This window comes from Hemiscyllium ocellatum, chromosome 48, assembly GCF_020745735.1.
Source record: "Hemiscyllium ocellatum isolate sHemOce1 chromosome 48, sHemOce1.pat.X.cur, whole genome shotgun sequence".
Lineage (NCBI taxonomy): Eukaryota > Metazoa > Chordata > Chondrichthyes > Orectolobiformes > Hemiscylliidae > Hemiscyllium > Hemiscyllium ocellatum.
In genome coordinates, this window is record NC_083448.1 from 11,647,080 (window position 1) to 11,670,205 (window position 23,126).

Genomic DNA, 23,126 nt, shown 5'->3' on the forward strand with positions numbered 1-23,126 from the left:
ATAAAATTTTTCACTGTATTGTACAATAAATTTCTCTGCTTTTCTCTTGCAGTTCAGTTTAGGAACCCCAGTCGGCATGGATGAGTTGGGCCAAAGGGTCTGTTTCCATGCTGTATGACTCTATGACTGAACAGGGAATCACATTTGGGGATTTTATTGTTTCTTGAGTCCTGTTCACACAATTCACAAATTGTTTCTCAGAAATATGGGGTCAACAACTGGCATCTCAGCACTGGACACCAATTTGCTGATGAGACAGACAGGAGGCTGGAAGAACACAGCAAGCCAGGCAACATCAGGAAGTGGAGAAGTCAACATTTCAGGTGTAATCCTCCGACAGGACTGGGGGTGGGTGTCAGGGGGAGGTGCAGATAAAGGGGGTGGCGGGGGCAGGGTAGTGAAGTGGGGATAGGTGAAGACAGGCAGAGCGTACCTATCCCTACTTCCCGACCCTTTCTCCACCACCTCCTTTATTATCTGCACCTCCCCCTGACACCCACCCCCAGTCCTGTCGGAGGATTACACCTGAAATGTTGACTTCTCCACTTCCTGATGTTGCCTGGCTTGCTGTGTTCTTCCAGCCTCCTGCTTGTCTACTTTAGTTCCAGCATCTGCAGCTTTTTTTGTCTCTAATCAATTTGTTAATGTCAGAATTAACCCTTTACAAATTACATTTTGCTATCGTTCCTGGTAATGTTGTGATCCTCCTGAATTGTCATAACGTGTTCTGCTTTTTTTTGCGGAAGCAGCCAATTTGCAAGGACCAATCCCCTCTTTGTTTCTTTCGTGTCCTCCCACTAAAGGAGGGTGGATTATCGCACAAGTAAAAGCTTGTCTGCAGCCTGCAGCAGGCAGGTTTGTACAGAAGTCAGTTCTGATAAAGTCCGGCTTCTTGCCTGGACTTCACACATCCAACAACTCGGAAGGCAGAGCAGAGAAACTAATGGGGTGTGGACATACTGAAGTTTGTGGTGTTCCTTTACCATGTTGTGAGTGACTGATCTAGTTGGGAGCGATCAAACAGCAATGACTTTGAAATGGCATACAGTCGCATTTCAAGTAAGGAATTTATTTAAAACATGCGTCTGCGGGATGTCGGTTCCACCCATGTCACCTCCCTGTCAGGATTAGGAGAGCTTTTCTGCCGCCTTTCGGAATGGTATTCGCTTTATTCTGTCACTTTCCACACTCCTTCTGAAAGAATGAATTCTTTTATGTTCTACAAACAAACATTTTCCTTGTCAATCGGGCCAGGGTGTCAGTGCCTGGACTCCGATGACTCTGAACAATTGTTTCCGATACAATTCTGCTGTGTGAAGGCGCACTCGCTGCATGACAAGAATCATGACTCACTTTCCCCATGCTTCGAAACATGAAGACTAGTGTTCGTCTTATGAACTATATAGTGACGGATTTGCTGACTGCAAATAATCCCTTCATCTGTTTCTGGCTAGGCTGGGAATCACCGTGCGTAAAAAAGTTAGTACTGAGTGAATGTGGTCAGGCCGGTATCCTGGACAGGTTTGGGGGAGCTGAAGGAATGTGAGAGACAACTCCCAATTTTTTTTCCACTGCACTTGATTTGCATTTTTCTAAACTCTTATTTATCCTCCTCCTGGGAGAATGTATGACTTGAGTTGGTTGGCAAGTCTACATTATGGTGAGGCACAACACGTTGCAGCTTTGTGGGCCAGGCCTGGTGAACTCAGGTCTTTGCCGCTCTCTAGGTTTTCCTATGTTTATTTCGACCTATTCTGTCCTCAACATTCACGGGTTCCTGAGCATGACCCAGCCTCTACTGCTAATTGCTGTTCTGCTGGAAAACCACATCACTTCTTTCCAAGGCTAACTTTTGTTTGTTTGACCTTCCACAGGAGATATTGTAGTGCAAGTATGTGTTCTCCTACAATGTGGCAAAACACATCAGTTCAATGAAACAGACCTCTTCTTTGAGTTTTAAGACAATGAGCTCCAGTCTGATGGACTAAATAGTTGCCTATTGCTGTGAGCCACACAGTTAGCAAGGGAACAGATTATTAACCTTGGTCTGGACATCAGTTTGCAATCTACATTTGGCCTCAGATACCCATGATGGAAAATTTAAACAAAATGTGAGAAGCTGAAGTGGACAGGATAAGGTGTGACTGTAAACTGGAGCTGAATTACATTTGTTGTTTTAACTCTTACATTAAGAAATCGTCTCTTAGTTAGGACGTTGGAGAGCTGCTGGCACAAGTGGAACTGTACCCCAGTCAGAAGAAACTGCACCTTGTAAAACAGGGAGATAACTGTACAGTTCAAAAATCTGAACATTTTTGGAACAGAACTATGAACAATACTCTGTGATTCTTAACTTATGTAGAATTCGCCCAAAATTGAAACACCACTCCAGTTATGCAATTCAATTCACTTGAGGCAAAGTATCAGGAATCACCTGAGGAATAATGCTGCTTTTTTAAAAGTCTAATAAGCTGTTATTTGTTTTCTTCCTGAAGGAGCTGTGCAGATTTGTACCCTTCCTGCTGAGTGTCTGTATTTACTTTGTATTGGCACCACAGTCTTCCTGTCCCTTGTGGGTGAAGGCCTTTTTCAAATGCTTGCCCATTTTGTTTCTGTGTACATACATTTTGACTCATGAAATAAACATGTACACACACCCCAAAGCTCAAAAGCTCCTTGCAGGCCTCCTATTTTCAGCAGCAGGAGATATCTTCCGGACCACTTCTCCACAGCTATATCATTGCCATGGTAAGTGCTGGAAAATAGGTTCAAGATTTGCCGTTTAGAGATGGTGTAAATGTGAATCAGTATTTACTGACATATTTCAGTGAAACCTCAGATATAAAAAGCTTGGAGGGACAGGTATGGAGTGGAGAACTGGAGGAAAGGATTTTATGTCCATGTGACTTCCAAGATATTGCTTCAAAAATTTGATGTTATGGGACTGAGTCGATATGATTGTTATTACCCATGGGGAAACAATTTGAGGTGTGACCAATTTTGATCTAAAATTTGAAATAATGAAAGTGGTCAAAAGATTGCAATTTTACAATTTAAAACTAAGCCAGAGGAAAATAAACATCACACCACAAAATGAACTGTGGATTTAAATATTGCAAAGAAAAAAGCTACTGTTTTCAGTCATTGCTGCAAACTCTACGTCCTAACTAGCAACAGTACCTTGCTCCCTGATGACAGTCTGAGACTGACAGAGATTCTTTTCATACACTTGGTGTCATATTTGACTCCAAAGGTGGGATTCCAATGCCATGTCTTTTCCTTCATGAAAATCTTATTTCCATCTTAGTAACACTGTGCGCTTCTACACATGCCTCTGGCTCTCTATATTGTAAATGCTTTCCATGTTACTGTTATCTTCAGATTTATAGTTCCACTACTCTTCTGGCCTCCAACCTAATGGCTTGCAAAAACCTGAGCTGCCCCAAAACTCTGACTGTATTTAAACTCCCACCGAATCCCGCTTGGCCAACGCTATTGCTCACTCCTTTTATCTTTATTCACAGGACGTGTTTGTTCCCAAGAAAACTTTCTCCAGCCCTACAACTCTTTCCGATTTCTGCAACATTCCCATTTTGGCACCTTCTGCATTCTCAGTTTTCACCGGTCCACGACCGTGCCATGCCTTCAGCTGTCTGTATACCAATCTGTGGAATATCCACCAGAAGTTCACACTTGAAATTACTCCGAGTCTGACCTCTATTCATTTGATCACTTCTCCTAATATTAGAGATATGAGGATAAAATCCAAGAGATAGGTCAGACAGTGTTTGTAATCAGAGTGGCCTTAGTGCACATTTGCTTGAAGAGAGATAATCAGCTCAGCTTCTCAAGCTTTTCACTGTCTAAGTGCCAAATTTGATCCTCTTATGTGCCTGTGAACTATATTATGGGATGGTTGACCAGTGGCAAATGGTATTCAATCTGAATAAATGTGAAGGGATGCACGTGGGCAGGACAAATAAGGCAAGAGAATGCATATGAATGGTAGGACCTTGAGAAGCAATGAGGATCACAGACCTTGGTAAGTGTATGTCCACTGGTCCCTGAAGGTTTCACGACAGGTGGATAAAATAGTTAAGAAATCATAAGGTATTATTACACCCTATTAGCAGAGGCAGAGAGTTTAACATGATGGAGGTAATGCTGGACCCATACAAAATATTGGTTAGGCCACAGCTAGACTAATTAGTGCAATTCTGGAATCCACATGATGGAACAGATTGACTGCAGGGGGGAAGGTTCAGAGTAGATTTATCAAGATGTTCCCTGTGCTGAAGAGCTTGAGCAATCAAGAGAGATTGGAAAGGCTGGAAGTGACAGGAGACTGAGGGGGATGTGATTATACAACTCAATTTTGTGAGGGGCAATAGAAAGGGTAGAGAGGAAGGAACCTTTGCCTTTGGAGGGATCAATAACCAGAGGCATAAATTTAAGATAAAGGGCAGAACGTTTAGATCGGAAGTGAGGAAACATTTTTTTTCAACCAGAGGGTGGTGGAAATCTGACACACACTGCCTATATGGATGGTAGAGGCAAAAACCCTCACATTTGAATAATATTTTGGTGTGCACTTGTGAAGCCAGGGTGTCCAAGACTCTGGGCCTAATGCTGGCAAATAGGATTGGAATACTGAGATGCTTGTTTTTTGTACAGTTCAAATCCAATGAGCCAAAAGGTATTATTTTCTGTGCTGCAGACCTTGATGACTGTATGACATAAAGACATCAGCCAGCTGAGCACTAAGTTTTCCAAATTAGATGGCTTGAGGTTTGATTTAGTTTTTGCTGAGCTGGCTTATTTTCTTGACAGTTGGGTTATAATAAACGGCCTCAGTGTTCACTGGCTCAAAGAAAGGAAAAGGAGTGCATTTTCCCAATCCACATTACTATCCCAGTGAAGCAGGTGGAATGTATAATTTGTGAGGATGTCAACTGACATGACCCTCTTGTGGCTCAGTGGTAGTATCCCTAGCCCTGGACCAGGAGGCCGGGGTTCAAGTCTGCTCCAGAGGTGAGTAACAACATTGCTGAACGGGTTGATGAGAAAATATAGGTTAAATGAAAATAATTCAGACAAAAATTTCATCAGATAGGATGACTGTTCTGACCAGATGAGGAATAACAAACTTGCTGTGTCGCAGATAGGATTTAAAAAAAAAAAATCTGCTTCAGGGAAGGGCCAAAATAATCAAAATTAAATGGAAAATACAAAGTTTTAAATCAACTTTATCCGTCTGGCAGTCACACATTTAAAAAATGTGTGCATCAGAGAAAGATGGTATGTGAAAGCATCAATAGAACATAATGAGAATGTAATGATTTTATTTAGAGGAAGTTTTTTTTTGTTTCAGGAGAATCCATGTTTGGACTTGCGCACATTTTCTACATCTGGATGTTTGGCATAAAACCTCTAAACCTGTTAGCAGGTATTTTCCTCGTGGCTGTTGGCACCATATATATGCTGTTCCTAAAAAGATGCGTCTGGGACCAAAAGCCCTTCCAGTGGGCAGCCTACATCTACATATTATTAATTGGAACTATGGCCTGGCGTGCTAGTGCTAGCACACTCTTCAGTCAGAACTGGTCCTGGATCAAATTGTTTGCCACAATTGGAGGAATACTTTTTATAGTATCTCATTTCACTTATGCTGTCAACATGTATTGCTTTCCCATGTATAATGCTGGAATTATTACAGCGACTTATTATACAGCACAGATGTTTATCACACTTTCAATTGTAAAGACTAAGCATGAGTGATCAAAAACCAAAAGGAAAGCAAGTTGCCATTGTCTTCAATGATGTATATGTCATTCTGCACCTGATAAGATATTAAGGAAATGCCTACTGGAAATAAAGGTCAATTATTTTCACTGAAGCAAAGATCTATGCCTTATTTTTTTGCCCTCATTTCCCCTTTTAACTGAAGCTCTCAAAAAAATCCCAAGGAAACAAAACCATTTCCTCTAAAATGTTGACTTCTGTTGCACACGGAACATTCATGTCCCATCAGCTCTCACTGAAAAATTCTGCAACACAGAGGAAGTATTTTACATCAAACATAATTACACTGAATTTACAGAACAAAAACAAGCCACTTGTCCAAAAGCAGCTCTAACACCCTTTCAGGCAATGAGTTCCAGATACTCACAACCCTGTGGATTAAATCATTCCCCTCTAAACATTCTTCCTCCTTACTTTCAGACTGTGCCCTAGTTACGGATCCCTCTACTAAAGAGAAATGTTTCTCCTCGACCCTGTTAATGGTCCTGAGAGTTTTGTACACCTCAAGCAGATGCCTCCCTCAGTAATCAAAGAAAACAAGCCCAGCCTATTTAGTCTCTCTTCATAGCTCAATCACTATCTGATTGTATCCTCTTTACAGAAATCACATGCTGCAGTGTGCTGACTATATTACAGTGTGGTGATCATAAGTTGCTTGCTTTTGTATCCTTTCAGAAAATGTTAGTACGTATTGTTAAAGGCATTACAACATACCACTTGCATAAGTTCAAGATAATCAGGCACAGCCAACCTGGTTTAGTCAAAGGGAAGTCATGTTTAACTTATTTATAGGAGTTATTTCAATAAGTTAAGATCTGCTGCAAATACAGGAAACCCAGTGTTTTCATTGTGTTTAGATTTCTAGAAGGCAGTAAATAAGGTGCCAAATCAAAGTTTATTCGGAAAATAAAAGCTTACGGTGTTAGTGGTAACATAGATGGAAGTTTGACTTGCAAACAGGAAGCAGACAATAGGAAAAGATGGGTCTTTTTCAGGATGGCAGAATGTCACTAAGTATGTGCTACAGGGATCACTGCTGAGGCCTCGACAATTTTTTTTATAAATTGCAATAACTTAGGTGAACAGACCAAATGTACAGCAGCTAAATTTGCTGATAAGAAAGTTAGTTAGGAAAGTGAGTTGTGAAGAAAACCTAAGGAGGCCACAAATGGATACAGATAGCTCATTTGAGTGGGCAAAGATCTAGCAAATGGGGCAAAGTGTGAGAAAGTGTGCAATTGTCCATTTTGGCAGGAAGAATAAGAAAAAAAAAGGACATTATATAAATTGTGAGAGGGTGCAGTGCTCTGAGATGCAGAGAGATATAGGTGTCCTAGCCCATGAATTGCACAAGGTTGAATGTAGGTACAGTGAGTAATCAGGAAAACGAATGTTATGGTTTATTCTAAAGGAAATTAAACACAAGAGGGAGGTTATGCTTTAGTTATACAGAGCATTGGCAAGACATGTCTGAAGTACTGCATAAATTCACTTGTACGTAAGTCACCATACTTAAAGGACGTTACTATGCTGGAAGCAGTTCAGGAAAGGTTTAGTGGATTAATACCTGGAATGAGTGGGTTGCGTTTAAAGGAAGGGCTACACAGGCTATGCCTGTATACTCTTGAGTGTAGGAAAATCAAAGGTATTGAAACACAGAAGATCCCAAGGAGATTTGGTGGATAGTGAAAGGATGTCTCCTCTCGTGGGAGAATCTAGAATTCGAGGTCAAAATTTAAAAATCAGGGGACATCCATTTAACTCACAGACAAGGAACATTCTTCCTCTCAGAGGGTGCTGAGTGTTTTAGATTCCTTTCCTCAAACGTGAATATAGATTCTTTACCTTTTTTTGCTAGAGGTGGATAGATTCATTACCAAGGCACTAACAGATTAATCAAGGGCGAAGTAATTCCACAGAGGCTTACGGTATCCCTTCAATCAAGTCATCCTCTATTACCTGTCCTTGACTTTAGTACTGCATCATTCTGAGTCATCTCTCAGTGTCAGTATCCCTCAGCTGCCACTTTTTTCACTGTCAGCCAGGGCTCCCTGATTGATCCAGATTAACTGCCTCAAAAGGGAATTCAGATTCTTGGAGGTCAAGCTGGCTGACCTCATTTCAATCACTACACTTGTAATACAAATTAAATGTTTTAAAGATACAGTACAAGTACATTCCCACTAAGGACAAAACATCTTTTATAAACTAAAAATAAACAAAAGCATTTGTGTAATACCCAAACATGACTCGTATAATACTCACACCAGAGTCCATGCATCTAACACCTTGGTCAGTTCAGTCACTTGTGATGTAAACTTCATTACTGATTCACTGGTAGTCCCTCACAGTTGAGGATGATTCTCTTCCACTCTCATGGTGTGTACATAGGTGGCTGCGCTGACCAATGCAGCTTCTGCAGACTAGGTTACACTTGTGGCAGAAGGTGGTCATGAGGAGAGGTGGGGAGGCTTTGGTGTGCCACACACTCCTTTTCCCTGTTTTTATCTAGCTTCCACTTTTTCCCAATGTCAAGTCTTGAGGTACTCCACACTTTCCCGGATGCTCCTCCTCCACTTTGGATGGTCTTGGGCCAGTGAATCCCAAGTATTTGTGGAAATGCCACAATTTGCCACTGAGGCCTTGAGGGTATCACTGATACCCTTCCCCTGTCCAGCTGGGGCTCACCTGCTGTTCCAGTTGGGGAGCTTCATGTCAGTCATATGGACGATGTGCCCAGCCTATTGTAACCAATCAACACTTAACCTCACTGCTGCCAAGCTCCCTGCTGGAGTAGAGCAAACTTACAGAACCAGTGGGAAATTATTTAACTGCCACCACCTTCAAGCCAAAACCAAAGTCAGACCAACCAGTAGCATTGAACGACAGTAAACAGAAGCTTCTGTATCTCAGAGGATGTACTCCAGACCATCAGCATCTTTATGGAGGCAAATTAGAGCATGTGCCTCACTCTGAGCATCTGCAAACCAAAGGTCCTCCACAAACCTGGCCCAGCATGGTGCAGCGAACCCCTGATCATCAAGGCCTTTGAGAAAGTTGACCATTTTCAATACCTCAGGACTGTCCTGTCAGCCAAAGCAGCTATTAATGAAGAGATCCAGCACTGCCTCCAGTATGCTCGTGCAGCCTTTGGCCACCTGAAGAAAAGTGTGTTCGAGAATAACAACATCAGATCAGACACCAAGGTCTTGGTTTACGGAACTTTGGTGGTTCCCACCTCCTATATGGCTCGGAGACGTGGACTATCTGCAGCAGACACCTCCCACAGTAGTACCACTAACGCTGCCTGTGCAAGATCCTGAGAATCCGATCTGAAAAATATGTTGCTGGAAAAGCGCAGCAGGTCAGGCAGCATCAAAGGAGTAGGAGAAGGGCATTCCTGAAGAAGGGCTTATGCCCAAAACGTCGATTCTCCTGCTCCTTTGATGCTGCCTGACCTACTGCGCTTTTCCAGCAACACATTTATCAGCTCTGATCTCCAGCATCTGCAGTCCTCACTTTCTCCTGAGAATCCGACGGTAAGAAAGATGCACCAACACCAGCAACCTTGCCCGGGCCAACACTGAGGCACTGACCACCCTTCAACTTATAGTCTAAAACTGCATATAGCTTCTTGTTGGAGCCTTCACGCATCTGAGCTTCAGTGCACTCAGATTGACATAACCCCATCTATGTTTTATTCCAACACTTCTGGTTTGAGTCTGAGACTAACACCACCTCCTCACTCTGAGGTGGCCTAGTTCACTGTGTACCCTACCGTTTTCAGGAAAACTGATCTACATTGCCATTTTTTCCAAGGATTTCACAGGTCTGATCACCTAAAGTCATAAATGAAACTAAAACCCTCTGTCTCTCTCAGATTTTATTGAAAAAAGTCCCTACACAGTGGAAGCAGGCCATTCAACCCAAGTCCACACCAACTCTCTGAAGAGTATTCCACCGAGACTCAGACCCATATCCCTGTAACCTTGGCTAATTTACACATCCTTGGATGCTATGGGCAATTTAGCATGACCAATCCATCTAACCTGTACTTCTTCTGGACGGCTGGAAAAAATGAGAGCACCTAGAGGAAACCCACACAGACACAGGGAGAACGTGCAAATTCCACACAGCCACCTTAGTGTGGGATTGAACCCAAGTCTGTAGCACTATAAGACAGCAATACTAACCACTGAGCTACCAGGTTGCTTTGGATATTTTCCTTCAGCTGACAAACTCCAAATTCCAGAACTCTCTAATAAACCTCTGAGGCCCCATTAATTACCATGCAGCATCACAAAACAATCTAAATAACCAAAGTTCCATGAACACTGCAAAAACCCTACTGACTCTAAAGACTGCCTTCAAAGCAAATCTTAGCAGGACTTATACACTTAATAGTTAGGTCCTAGGGAGCGTTGTTGCACAAAGACACCTTGGAGTGCAGGTTCATAGCTCCTTGAAAGTGGAGTCGCAGGTGGATAGGATAGTGAAGAAGGCGTTTGGTATCCTTTCTTTTATTGGTCAGAGTATTAAATGCAGGAGTTGGGAGGTTCTGTTGCGGCTATACAGCACATTGGTTAGGCCACTGTTGAAAATATTGTGTGCAATTCTGATCTCCTTCCGATCAGAAAGATGTTGTGAAACTTGAACAGGTTCAGAAAAGATTTATAAGGATGTTGCCAGGGTTGGAGGATTTGAGCTACAGGGAGAGGCTGAACAGGCTGGGGCTGTTTTCCCTGGAGTGTCGGAGGCTGAGGGGTGACCTTACAGAGGTTGACAAAATTATGAGAGGCATGGATAGAATAATAGACAAAGTCTTTTCCTTGGGGTGGGGGAGTCCAGAACTAGAGGGTATAGGTTTAGGGTGAGAGGGGAAAGATTTAAAAGAGACCTAAGGGGCAACTTTTTCACACAAAGGGTGGTACGTGTATGGAATGAGCTGCCAGAGGAAGTGATGGAGGCTGGTACAATTGCAACATTTAAAAGGCATTTGGATGGGTATATGAATAGGAAGGGTTTGGAGGGATATGGACCAGGTTCTGGTAGGCGGGACTAGACTGGGATGGGATATCTGGTCGGCATGGACGGGTTGGACCAAAGGGTCTGTTTCCAGGCTGTACATCTCTATGACTCTAATAGATGTTTTTAAAATCAATCACCATGCGATTTTCAAATTAAATAGTTACTTCAGACACACAGAAACCCCACTGCTTACTAAATCAAAAAACAGAAAACCAAACTGACAACAAATAACATTGAACATTATGTACGTAAACCTGCACTTCAAAACACAAGTTTCGGAGATGTTTTCGCCAGAAAACAAAATAAATTGTTGGGTATTTGGCATTTTTTGTTATGATTAGGCTGGAATACCCATAGCTTGAAGGAAGCCTTTTTGAGTTGGCCAATTTGCGGAAGTCTTGGCTGAAGCTGGGTGTATAAACAGTTACTCTGAATAAAGGAGATGGTTTAGAACTGTCAGGAAATGGGTTCCTGAAGTATTAGCAGTTTGGTTCAGACCAGCAGCTTTTAGTTAGAACCCAGAAGGAATAATTTGGAGTTGACAAAGTCTAAGCTCAATTTTATGAAGGTTTCTGGAAGAAGTCTTCAAGACTGAGGATTGATATCACAGCTAGGTCAAATCCTCAGTGTGACAGAGAAAGAAATTCTCTCTTAAGTCTGAACATTGTGAATGAGTGCTGTTAAGAATCATGGGATTGTTGTTTATGTATTCAAAATCTTTAAATTTGCAGGTTATGTAAATAACTTATTCGATTTTATCTTAATTTCTTTGCACAATAAACATGCTTTGTTGTTAAAATCAAATCTGTAATATTGTGTGTTTACGTATCATTATAAGACACCTCATGAAAACCATAAAAAAGACCAATATGATGCATCAAGCCAATTTTCAGGCAGGGATCTGAGTTGTCCAGTAATAACATCGTGGGATTACTATGCAATTCAGGGCAGTGACAGCCAAGTTTGCTGCAAACTGAAGACCACATTTCAGCTCCAGTGCTTTTGATTACATATACTTGTAATGTTCTCCTGTGCACTTTCATAAAAGTGTGAGCTCATTTGGTGCAATTGTTTCATTAAAAACAGGACATCAGTTAGCTGTAAAGGCATTCTGAGGCCTACAATTGAGAATATGTCCATGACTGTACTGCCTTTTACAATCTTGTTAGCTATGAAATTGACACCTGCACTCCCTTAGACGTCTTAAGATCGTGTTGTTTGTGTATATTTGCACATTGTCTTTGTGATAAATAAGCAGTGAGCAAAACTTGCTCGAGAAATCAAATCCCTCTCTTTTATAAACAACTCCACGAATAGATCCAAAGAGGAGGCAGTGACATTGCAGTGAGACCAGTATTCCAGAAACTGAGGCTAATGTCCTGAGAACATGGGCTCAAATTCCATCACAGCAGGAGGTGAAACTGGTCCTCAATTAATGATGAATTCAGAATTAATGGTGACCGTGAAACTGTAATGGATTGTCATAAAAGTCATTCTGATACACAAATTACCTTTGGAGAAGGAAACCTGCTATCCTTTCTTCATCGAGCTGAGATGTGTTACCAGACACACATCTGAAATAGCCCAGCAAATTGCTCAGCTGTACCAAACTATTACAGAAAAGTCGGAAATGAATAAAACTGAGCAGAACTGGGCAGACCATCTAGATTGAGTGAGGCTTCAGATGTGACAATGACACATCCAACTCTATCAATTCTGCACATTCCTCCTCAATAATGGCTGAGGCCTTATGCAAAAACTGAGAGAGCTGACACACCAAATATTTAAGCAACATTGCTGTCACAGTCATAATCTCCAATTCATAACCTACAACAGCACCATGGTTCCAGAGCTGAGAGGTCGCAGTGGGAGGTGGAAATCTGTAACAACAGGACGATAAGCACCTGCAAAAGTGCGAGGTGGTTGTCGAACCTTGTGGATTTGGAGTGTGGGGCTGGAAGAGAAGGCTGGGTTGAGAGGGTTCTTCAGACTGAAGGGTATTGAAGTAGAGAGCATCTAACTTTGTCAGGACAGAAATCAGCCTCAAAGTGCAACCAAATAAAAAGTGAAAGGACTGCGAATGCTTTCAGTCAGAAACAAAAACAGAAATGGCTGGAAAAACTCAAATCCGGTGAGTCTTCCTCAGAACTAATGGGAGCTTAGAAAATGTTGTTTTTTCTGCAGAAGATAGGGTTGGGGGACGGGGTAAGGAATAATGATAGGTGGAGATAGAACTGGAAGAGAGACAAGAACAGTTGAACAAACAAAGGAGTGGATAACGATAAAGATAGGAGGGCGAGTACCTGTTACTGGAGACTGGCACCCCGTCATCCATTCCAATCTATCTACCCTAAACCGACTGCACTCTGTGTGCTCAGATCCAACTGTGACTTTGTTATTAAGTCTGCCGATAAGGGTAGTGCTGTTGTGGTCTGTCACACTGACCTCTACATTATAGAGACTGAGCACCAGCTCTCAGGTGCCTCCTCCTATCTCCCTCTGGACCACACCTCATCATGGACCATCACACTATTGTATCAAATATGGTCACAAACCTCATGTCATCTGGTGGTCTCCCCCCACTGCCTCCAAACTGATCGTATTCCAACTCCACACAGCTTGCTTCTACCTCCTTCTGAAAATCCACAATCAGGATTGCCTGGACAGACCCATTGTTTCTGCCTGCTCTTGCCCCACTGAACTCATCTCCCCTGGTCCCGTCCCTGCTCACTTACATCCGCGATTCCTCTGACGCTTTATGCCAATTTCTCTATTTCCAGTTTGCAGGCTCCAGCCACCTCATCTTCACCATGGATGTGCAACCTCTTTACCCATCCATCCCCCACCATGATGGTCTCAGGGTTCTCTGCTTCTTCCTGGAACAAAGGCCTGAACCATTCTTATCCACCACCACCTTCCTCCACCTGGCTAAGCTCATCCTCACCGGAAACAAGTTACCTTTAAACTCCTCTCATTTTCTTCAGGTCAGAAGGATGGCATGGGCCCCAGTTCTGCCTGTCTCTTTGTGGGGTACATGGAACATTCCTTGTTCCAGTCCTATTCTGGACCCCAGCCACAACTCTCTCTCTGATTTATCAATCATATCATTGGTGCTGTCTCCCTCTCTTGTCCAGAACTGGAAAGGTTTATCAATTTCGCTTCCAAATGCCACCTTTCTCTTGCTTTCACCTGGTCCACCTCTGATTCCTCCCTTACTTTTCTCAACATTTCTGTTTCTGGGAACAGACTGGCTAATTATATCCACTATAAACCCACCAACTCCCACAGTTACCTACACCAAACATCCTCACACTCTGACTCTTATAAAGACGCTATTCCATTTTCCCAATTCATCTGTCTCCATCGCATATGTTCCAATGATGCCACCGTCGATAAGGGAACTTTTGAAATGTCCACCTTCTTCCTCAACCAAGAATTCCCCAGTACTATTGTTGATAGGGCCCGCAACCAGGTCTGATCCATCTCCCACACTTCAGCCCTCACCCCCTCTCTTCCCTCCCTCAACAGCAATAGGGTTCCCCTGTCTTTATCTACCATCCCACCAGCATTTACATCCAGAAAATCATTAGCTGCCATTTCTGCCATCTCCAGCAAGATGCCATCACCAGATACATATTCCACTCCCCTCTTTTGCCCGCCTTTCACAGGGTCCGATCCCTCCAGGACATCCTAATTTACTCTTCCTTTACTTCCAACATCCCCCTACAGCCGATGGCACCTATCCCAACAATGGCCGAAGGTGTAACACTTGCCCATTTATCTCCTCCCTCCTCAATATCCAAGCACCCAAACATATGTCCCAGGTGAAACAATGCTTTACCTGCACTTCACACAGTCTTGGCAAATGCATTCACTGCTCACAATGTGGTCTCCTCTACTTTGGGGAAACAAAGCATAGGCTGGGTAACCACTTTGCAGAACACTTACTTTCTGCCCGCTAAAATGACCCGGAGCTTCCAGTTGCTTACCCTTCAAAACCTTGTTCCCTTGCTAATATCTTTGTCTTAGGCTTGCTGCAAGTGCAGCAAAGCTCTGCATCAGCTGGAAGATTAATACCTCATTTTCTACTTGGGCACCCTGCAGCCTTCAGGACTCAATATGGAGTTCAATAATGTTAGGACTTGACTATGTTCCAGCCCCCACCCTCACTCCTAGGCCTTGTGATGTCATAGACTGCTATTCCACACGACCTATTGTCAGCCACTAACAGTCTCCATTCACAGCTATTCACCCTCCTATCCAGATCACGATCCTTTTTCTGTTTAATTGTTCCTCTCTCTTTACATCCTATCCCCATCAATCGTTTACTCCTTACTACTGACTATCTTCTGCACTTTCCAAACTACCATCAATTTTGAGGAAGGGTCTCCGGGATCCAAAATGTTAACTCTGATTTCTCTGCACAGACACTGCCAGACCTGCTGAGCTTTTCCAACAATTTCTGCTTCTGTTGTTGTTGTCAAAGATCAGTCAGTTAGGCCACAGCCAGCCTTAAAAAAAAATTACGAGGGATTAAAGTGGCCTTGCAATTGATGCGATTTGGTTAGGTCTACATGACAGCAATTGCATTTCCTGTGTTGTGCAAATACCTTCAAGTCAGGGGATCAACCCTGGTTGAATAAGAAGTGCAGAAGAGGTCAACTGAGGTGAAGCTACAAGACAGAACCACATGCACTTTAAATAGTGGAAGCACCATGCAATGGACAGAGTTTAGTAATCCTCATAATCCACAAGTCAAATTAAAGCTCTACAATCCGATCACCTCTCGATGTGATTGTTGCTGAGCAATTAATCAACGAACAGGATGAGATGGCTTCAGAAGTAAACCATTCCCACTGAAAGGAAAGTCAAGTACATCAATGTAAGAGACAAAGCTGAATCACTGGTAACTATATTCATCCAGAAGTGTGGAATGGATGATCCATCTCAACTTCCTTCAGAGCTCCCAGCATCACAGAAGCCAATCTTTAGCCAATTTGATTCACTCCATCAGATCACAAGGAATAACTGAAGGTACTGAATACTGGAAAGGCCATGGACCCTGGCAACATTCCAGCAGCAGTACTGATGAATTATGCTCCAGCACTAGCCATGGCCGTAGCCAATTTGTTCCAGTGCAGCTGTTACACTGGCATCTCCCGAAGCATGTGAAAACCTGGATAAAGTGAGGACTGCAGATGCTGGAGATCAGAGTCAAGAGTATGGTGCTGGAAAAGCACAGCAGGTCAGGCAGCATCCAAGGAGCAGGAGAATTGATGTTTTGAAATGTCGATTCTCCTGCTCCTCAGATGCTGCCTGACCTGCTGTGCTTTTCCAGCACCATACTCTTGATTCTGATCTCCAGCATCTGCAGTCCTCACTTTCTCCTAGCTTATTTCAATCCCAGTGTGAAGCTTCTTGCAAGGATGCTTACCCAGAAAAAGTTATCTTCCTCTCTCTACAAGGATGTCAGTGAGTCTCTCTTTCTCTCACTGCACCTCCCCAGGTCATCTCCTCTGCCCTGAAGCTCTTCAGCAACTTAATGAAGCAGACTCACTGCCACAGCTACACCTCCTTCCTCAGTGCCTGCCTACAGTATCGATATTCCTGATGAAGGGCTGATGCCCGGAACGTTGATTCACCTGCTTCTTGGATGCTGCCTGACCGGCTGTGCTTTTTCAGCACCACGCTGTTGACATGTGAAAACCTGCTCAACCATGTCCTTTCCACAAAAAGTAGGATAAATCCAACTTCGCCAATTATCACACCATCAGCTAACTCTCACTCCTCAGCGAAGTGATGAAAAGGGTCATTGACATTGGTTCTGGACCAGACCTAGTTTTGCTGAAATACATTAAGCAGGTCAGCTACACCCTCACATTTTCTTATTTGAAAGGTAAATGCAAGGTGTTGCATTCCAGATGCAATCTGATTGGTCAAACTACTTGATGTTAAGTAAATTTATTCATACACTCCAGTTAAAATACAACAAAAGAAAGAATAAAGTAAAGAACTGGCTTAGCTTACTCTATTGGAAAACTTAACAGATTAATACATTAGTTAGCTACTAAACAGTAAATGTTCCAATATCGTAACATCCCACAAACACACCCTTGGCAAGAGACAAATTCAGAAAGCAGATTGTCTCACATACAACTCCAGCAGCACAGGAGGAAAAACAGCAAGAGCAGCAGAGAGAGATGTACTGCAGCAACAGACCCAGCAACAACAATGTAACTGAAAAGCTCAGAAACTAAAACTCCTGGTTCTCTGAGAGCTTAACCACATTCATTCAGGCTGCTTCTATTTTTCCAACTTTAAAAAACCTCTGATGCCTCATTAGCTATTCACTTTATGAGTTTCTAAAAGATATCTTCATATCCATTTCTTAACACCTTGCTTTAAAATAGAAGGACAAAATAGACCTCTTAAAGTCATAATATTGCGAACCATCAGCGCTTACAATACCATAACCTATATACTGACTTCCTTGCAGCCTTGAGCCCAACATAGATTAAAAAGTCTCCAATAAAGGTCTCACCTTGATCCCAGTATGTTTCCGGGGCAACAAATTCCATACGTGTTCCAACATGGAACTTTTCTTCCGCACCTCCACTTCCATGGTTACATTTACCATTGGGACTCCCATTCACCCTCTGAGGACCCCTTCCCCTGTCTCAAACACATTCCATCCACTTGGACACCCCATGTTGGCCTGTTACCTGCCTTTGAGCACCTTATTTCCAACTGCTGCCATGACATTGACGGTCTCGCCCTGCCCACACCTCTCACTCACTCCAACCGCTCATGTTCACAAAGTGCAGCCTTCCACTCCCTCCGCTCCAACCTCAGCCTCACTATCAGGGGGTGCACAGTGGTAGTTTGGCACAGTGACCTCTACATGCTGAAGCCAGGCGCCAACTCACAGACACCTCCTCCTATTCCCCCCTCGAAGACAACCTCACCTGCCATCACCAAACCATCATCCACAAGCTCATCACTTCAGGGCATCTCCCAACCACAGCCTCCAACCTCACAGTCCCAGACTCCACCCCACCCAGTTCTACATCTTACCCAAAATTCACAAACCTGACTGCCCTGGTGGACCCATCATCTCCACCTGCTCCAACTCCACTGAACTTATCTTCTCGTATCTTGACACCGTCCTGACCCCCTTGGAAATCCAGGAAATCCACACATACATTTGGGACACCACCCACGCCCTCCATCTCCTCCATTATTTTCATTACCCTGGCCTCCAACGTCTCATCTCATCTCGTGGACAACCAATCACTGAACACATCCTTCCGCAATGGCAAAGGCCTCCAAGTTCTCCGTGTCTTCCTCTCCCACTGACCCAACCAGCACCCCTCCACTGACACACTCATTCTATTAGCAGAACTGGTCCTCACCCTCAACAACAACTCCTTCAGATCCTCCCACTTCCTTCAGACCAAAGGGGTAGCAATGGGCACCCATGTGGCCCCCAGCCATGCCTGCCTATTTGTCAGTTACGTGGAATAGTCCATGTTCCACAGTTACATTGGTACCATTCCCCATGTTTTCCTCTGCGAAATTGATGGCTGTATCGGCACCACGAGGAGATTGAACAGTTTGGGTCAGGGATGTCTCTGAATGGCTGCAGGACATTCTGAAAGGGTGAGATGAACAGCCAGTTGTCGTGGTGCATGGAGGCACCAATGATTGAGGTAAAACACAGGATGAGGTCTGACAAGCAGAATTTATGGACTGAGGAGCCAAATTAAAAAGTAGGATCTCTGAGGTAATAATCTCAGGATTGCTACCAATGCCATTTGCTCGTCAGAATAAAAATGAAAGAATAGGCAGGATGAATGCATGGCTTGAGAGATGGTGCAGGAGGGAGGGGTTCAGATTTTCGGGACATTGGGACCAATTCTGGGGGAGGTGGGACAATACAAATTGGATGGTCTACACCCGGGCAGGACTGGAACCAAATGTCCTCAGGGGTGCTTTTGCCAACACTATTTAGGAGGGTTTAAACTAATGTGGCAGGGAATGGGAACCAAATGAGAAGGTTAGTGGACAATAAGGAGGTAGTAACTGAAGCATTTAAAGAACTAGATAATGAAGTCAGCGTAACTAAGGGGAAGACTAGGCAGACAGCAGATGATAAACTCAAAGGGACTGGTAGTCTGGGGTGCATTTGTTTTAATGCAAAAAGTGTAGTAGGTAAGGCAAATGAATTTAGGGCTTGGATTACTACCTGAGAGTATGATGTCATTGCTATTACTGAGACTTGGTTGACGGAAGGACAAGATTGGCAACAAGATATCATAGGATATAAATGCTTCAGGCAGGATAGAGAGGGAGGTAAAAGGGTAGAGGAGTTGCATTAACGGTCAGAGAGAATATCACAGCTGTGTTGAAGGAGGGCACTATGGAGGACTCGAGCAGTGAAGCAACATGGGCAGAGCTTAGAAAGGGTGCGGTAACAATGTTGTGACAGTACTACAGGCCTCCAAACTGTGAGTGTGAGATAGAAGTATAAATATGTAGACAGATTATGGAAAGATGTAGGAACAACGGGGTGGTGATGGGAGATTTTAATTTTCCCAACATTGACTGGGATTCACTTAGTGTTAGCAGTTTAGATTGAGAGAATTTGTAAGGAGCATCCAGGAGAATTCGGGAAATAAGCCGGGCCAGGTGGTTGAAGTTTCAGTCGGGGATTACTGTGGGAACAGTGATGATAATTCACTAAGTTTTAGAATACACATGGATAAAGATGAAGCTAAAGGAAGAGTGCTAAGTTGGGGGAAGGCCAATGATCGCAAAATTCAGCAGGAGCTGGGGAATGTGGATTAGGAGCAGCTATTTGAGGGTAAATCCATATTTGATGTGTGGGAGACTTTTAAAGAGAGGTTGATTAGAGTGCAGAACAGACATGTCCCAGAGAAAATAAGGGGTGGAAATGGCAGGATTAGTGAACTGTGGATGACAGGTGAAATTGTGAGATGAGCTAAGAGGGAAAAAGAAGCTTTCACAAGGTCTAGGTGACTGAAAACAGATGAAGCTTTGGAAGAATATTGGGAAAGTAGGACCAATCTGAAATGAGGAATTAAGAGGACTAAAGGGGTCTCAGAATTAAGGTCCACAAAATCCTGGGAGGTATAGAGACAGGGTGGATAGCAATAAACATTTTTTTTCCAGAGGGGAGGTCTCAATTACTCGGGGTCATGAGTGAGAGGGGTAAATGTTAAGGAAAATATGCATGGAAAGTTCTTTATGCAGAGGGTGGTGGGTACCTGGAATGTATTGCCAGCGGAGGTGGTAGAGGTGGGCACAATAGCATCAATTAACATGTATGTAGACAGATACACAACAGAGGGATACAGATTCTTGGAAAATAGGTGGCAAGTTTAGATAGAGGATCTGGAACAGTGCAGGCATGGAAGGATGAAAGGTCTGTTCCTGTGTTGTAATTTTCTTTGTTCTTTGTTCTTTAATCTCCGGATGTAATACATTATCCTCCGCCATTTCCATCACTTACAATCAGACACCACCACCAGAGATATAGTTCCCTCCCAAGTCCAATCAGTATTCCACAGAGACCACTCCTTCAGAAACTCCCTCATTGGGTCCACGCCCCCCATCAACACCCTCCATTCCTAGCACCTTTCCTTGCCACTGCAAGAGGCGTAAAACCTGCACCTACACCTCCCCCCTCATCTCCATCCAAGACCCCAAAGGATCCTTTCACATCTGGCAGAGATTTTCCTGCATAACCAAACACCTTATCTACTGTGTTTATTGCTCTCGACGTGGTCTCTGCTGCACTGGGGAGACAGGACGCCAACTCGCGGAAAGTTTCAGAGAACATCTCTGGGATACACGCACCAAACAACCCTACTGCCCTATGGCTAACAACGTCAACTCTCCCTCCCATTCCACCAAAGACATGCACGTCCTGGGCCTCCTCTACTGTCAAATCCAAGTCACCTGACGCTTGGAGGAAGAACACCTCATCATCTGCCTTGGAATCCTCTTAACACACGGCACTAACATTGATTTCACCTGTTTCCTCATCTCTACCATCACCCCTGCCAACCTCATCCCAGATCCAACCATCCCATTTCAGCACTGCCCTTTTGAACTGTCCTACCTGTCCATCTTCCTTCCCACCTATCCACTCCACCCTCTCCTCCAACCTATCATCATCACCCTCCACATCCATCTATCTATCACCTTCCCAGCTCCCTTCCTCCAAGCCCCACCCCCACCCTCCTATTTATCTCTTAGCCCCCTTCCCCCTGCCACATTTCTGATGAAGGGCTTAAGCCTGAAACATCAATTCTCCTGCTCATTGGATGCAGCCTAACCTGCTGTGCTTTGCCAGCCCCACACTTTTCAACATAGATTAAAAAGCTGCATTCCACAGGTGAATTGGGAATGATCATCCTTAATATCAAGATATTTGAGAAACTGTGAAGCCCATCAAAATTGAGTTAATGAGGTCAGAGACAAAAATCTTGGGCAGTTAAGTCATACCTAGCACAAAGGAAGATGGTTGTGGTTGCTGGAGATCAATCATCTCAGTCCAAAGAGATCACTGCAGGGTGTGTCCAAGGTCCAGCTATGATTAGCCACTCATTAATTATCTTCCCTCCAACAGAAGATCAGGATGTTCACTGATGATTGCATAATGTTCAGCACCTTTCATGAATCCTCATATACTGAATAATCTGTCTCTCTGTGTAGTAAGACCTGGTCAATATTCAGGAATGGGTTGCTAAGTGGGAAGTAACATTTACAGTCTACAAGTGCCAGGTAGGGACCATCTCCAACAAAAAAAACTCAGCCATTTCCCTTTGAATTTACTGTCATTACCATCACTGAATCGCCAATTATCAATATCTTGGGGCTTACATTGACCAGAAAGTGAACTGGGCAAGCCATCTAAATACTGTGATTAGACGTACAGGTCAGAGGTTAGGAATACCCTCACAAAACATTTCCACAATCATACATGTCAGGGGTGTGATGAAATACTGTCCATATCTCTGGAAAAATGCAGCTCCCACAACTCAAAAAGCTCTATACTATCCAGAAGAAAGCAGTCGACTTGTTTGGCACTCATTGACCATTTTCAGCATTCACTCCCTCTACCTCAACTTTTCAGAAATTCACTTTACACAAATTCACTGAGGCTCCTTCAACAGTACCTTTCAAACTGCCATTTCCACCACCTCGGACAGGGCATAAGGGCAGTTCAGTTCCAAGCTGCATGCATCCTAATGCCATTCCTTCACTATCCCTGGCTCAAAATCTGAGAACTCTCTTCCTCACAGCATTGTTGAAGCATTAGCAGCACAGGGACTGCAGCAATCAACAAAGAAACTCACCATGGCATTCTCCTGGGCAACATGGGATGGGCAACAAATTTGCCCCAGTCAGCAACTCTCACATTCTGTTTTTACAAGTCTTATTTTGCACAGGCAGGTGTGGATGTAAAATTCATCTGCTGAGGAAAATGATTATGTGTGACCTGAACAGAGCGACACCACGAATTTGGTTCAGGATTTGTACAATTTAAATGGTTGTGCTGATCTCACCAAATTGGCAACACATTTACACATTGAAGGTCACTCATCAATAAAGAGCCGTCCACCAATTCCTGACTGATGTAGAATTGAGCACTTCAAAAGGCGAAAAGGTTTCTGTACAAGCAGGACTTGGAGATCCACAAAGTGATATGGTAATTAATGCTTCATTTTGAAAACTGGTGATTATTAGGCGAGGTTTGTTAAGACTTTCCTGAAATCCTGAATCACATTTGTGACTGAAAGATTTGATCAAACTTCACTTTAATTATTGTAAATCCGATTTCATTAAAACGAACTCGTTCAGTTATGTTTATAACAACCAGTGCTCTATCAGATCACCGAATGTTCACCAGAAATAACCTCCGTTAATTTCTTGTGTACACGTTTTCAGAACACTTGATGTTGTTGATCATACAAACATCATGCTATTCATCATTATTTCTTTTTGTTGCCCATACATCATCTACGGAGTCAAACACCAAAATGGAAAATGCTCTTTGAGAAGTATCCAATGTTTCTAATGTTATCATGCACACCTCCCTCCACCCGCAACACCCCCCCCCCCCCCTCAGTTGTTCGTAGTTCGTTGTTGAACTTGGAAAAGTTGATCACGACGCCAAGTGCACTGTGCATGTTGATGCAGATTTCACAGACAGCGAGCGATTGTGGGGAGGTGCCAATGCAGTAACGTGATCCTTTCCGCATCTTCAG

The 23,126-nt window shown here is 43.4% G+C and overlaps 1 protein-coding gene across 1 annotated transcript; it reads left to right on the plus strand.

Moving 5' to 3' along the window:
* Positions 1–796: 796 nt before the first annotated feature.
* On the plus strand, positions 797–5,901 carry LOC132836992 (lysoplasmalogenase TMEM86A-like). The gene is made up of 3 exons (XM_060856600.1): positions 797–1,059; positions 2,496–2,748; positions 5,372–5,901. The coding sequence occupies exons 1-3, from the start codon at positions 1,027–1,029 to the stop codon at positions 5,776–5,778; spliced, it is 693 nt and encodes a 230-aa protein (XP_060712583.1). The 5' UTR covers positions 797–1,026; the 3' UTR covers positions 5,779–5,901.
* The last annotated feature ends 17,225 nt before the right edge of the window (positions 5,902–23,126 follow it).

What these genes read in the sequence shown, in the direction of transcription:
- LOC132836992 (XM_060856600.1), top strand. Translation starts at nt 1,027, where the DNA reads ATGACTTTGAAATGGCATACAGTCGCATTTCAA. An exon ending in GGCATACAGTCGCATTTCAA is followed by an intron (nt 1,060 to 2,495) that starts GTAAGGAATTTA and finishes TTCTTCCTGAAG; the next exon opens with GAGCTGTGCAGATTTGTACC. An exon ending in ACAGCTATATCATTGCCATG is followed by an intron (nt 2,749 to 5,371) that starts GTAAGTGCTGGA and finishes TTTTTGTTTCAG; the next exon opens with GAGAATCCATGTTTGGACTT.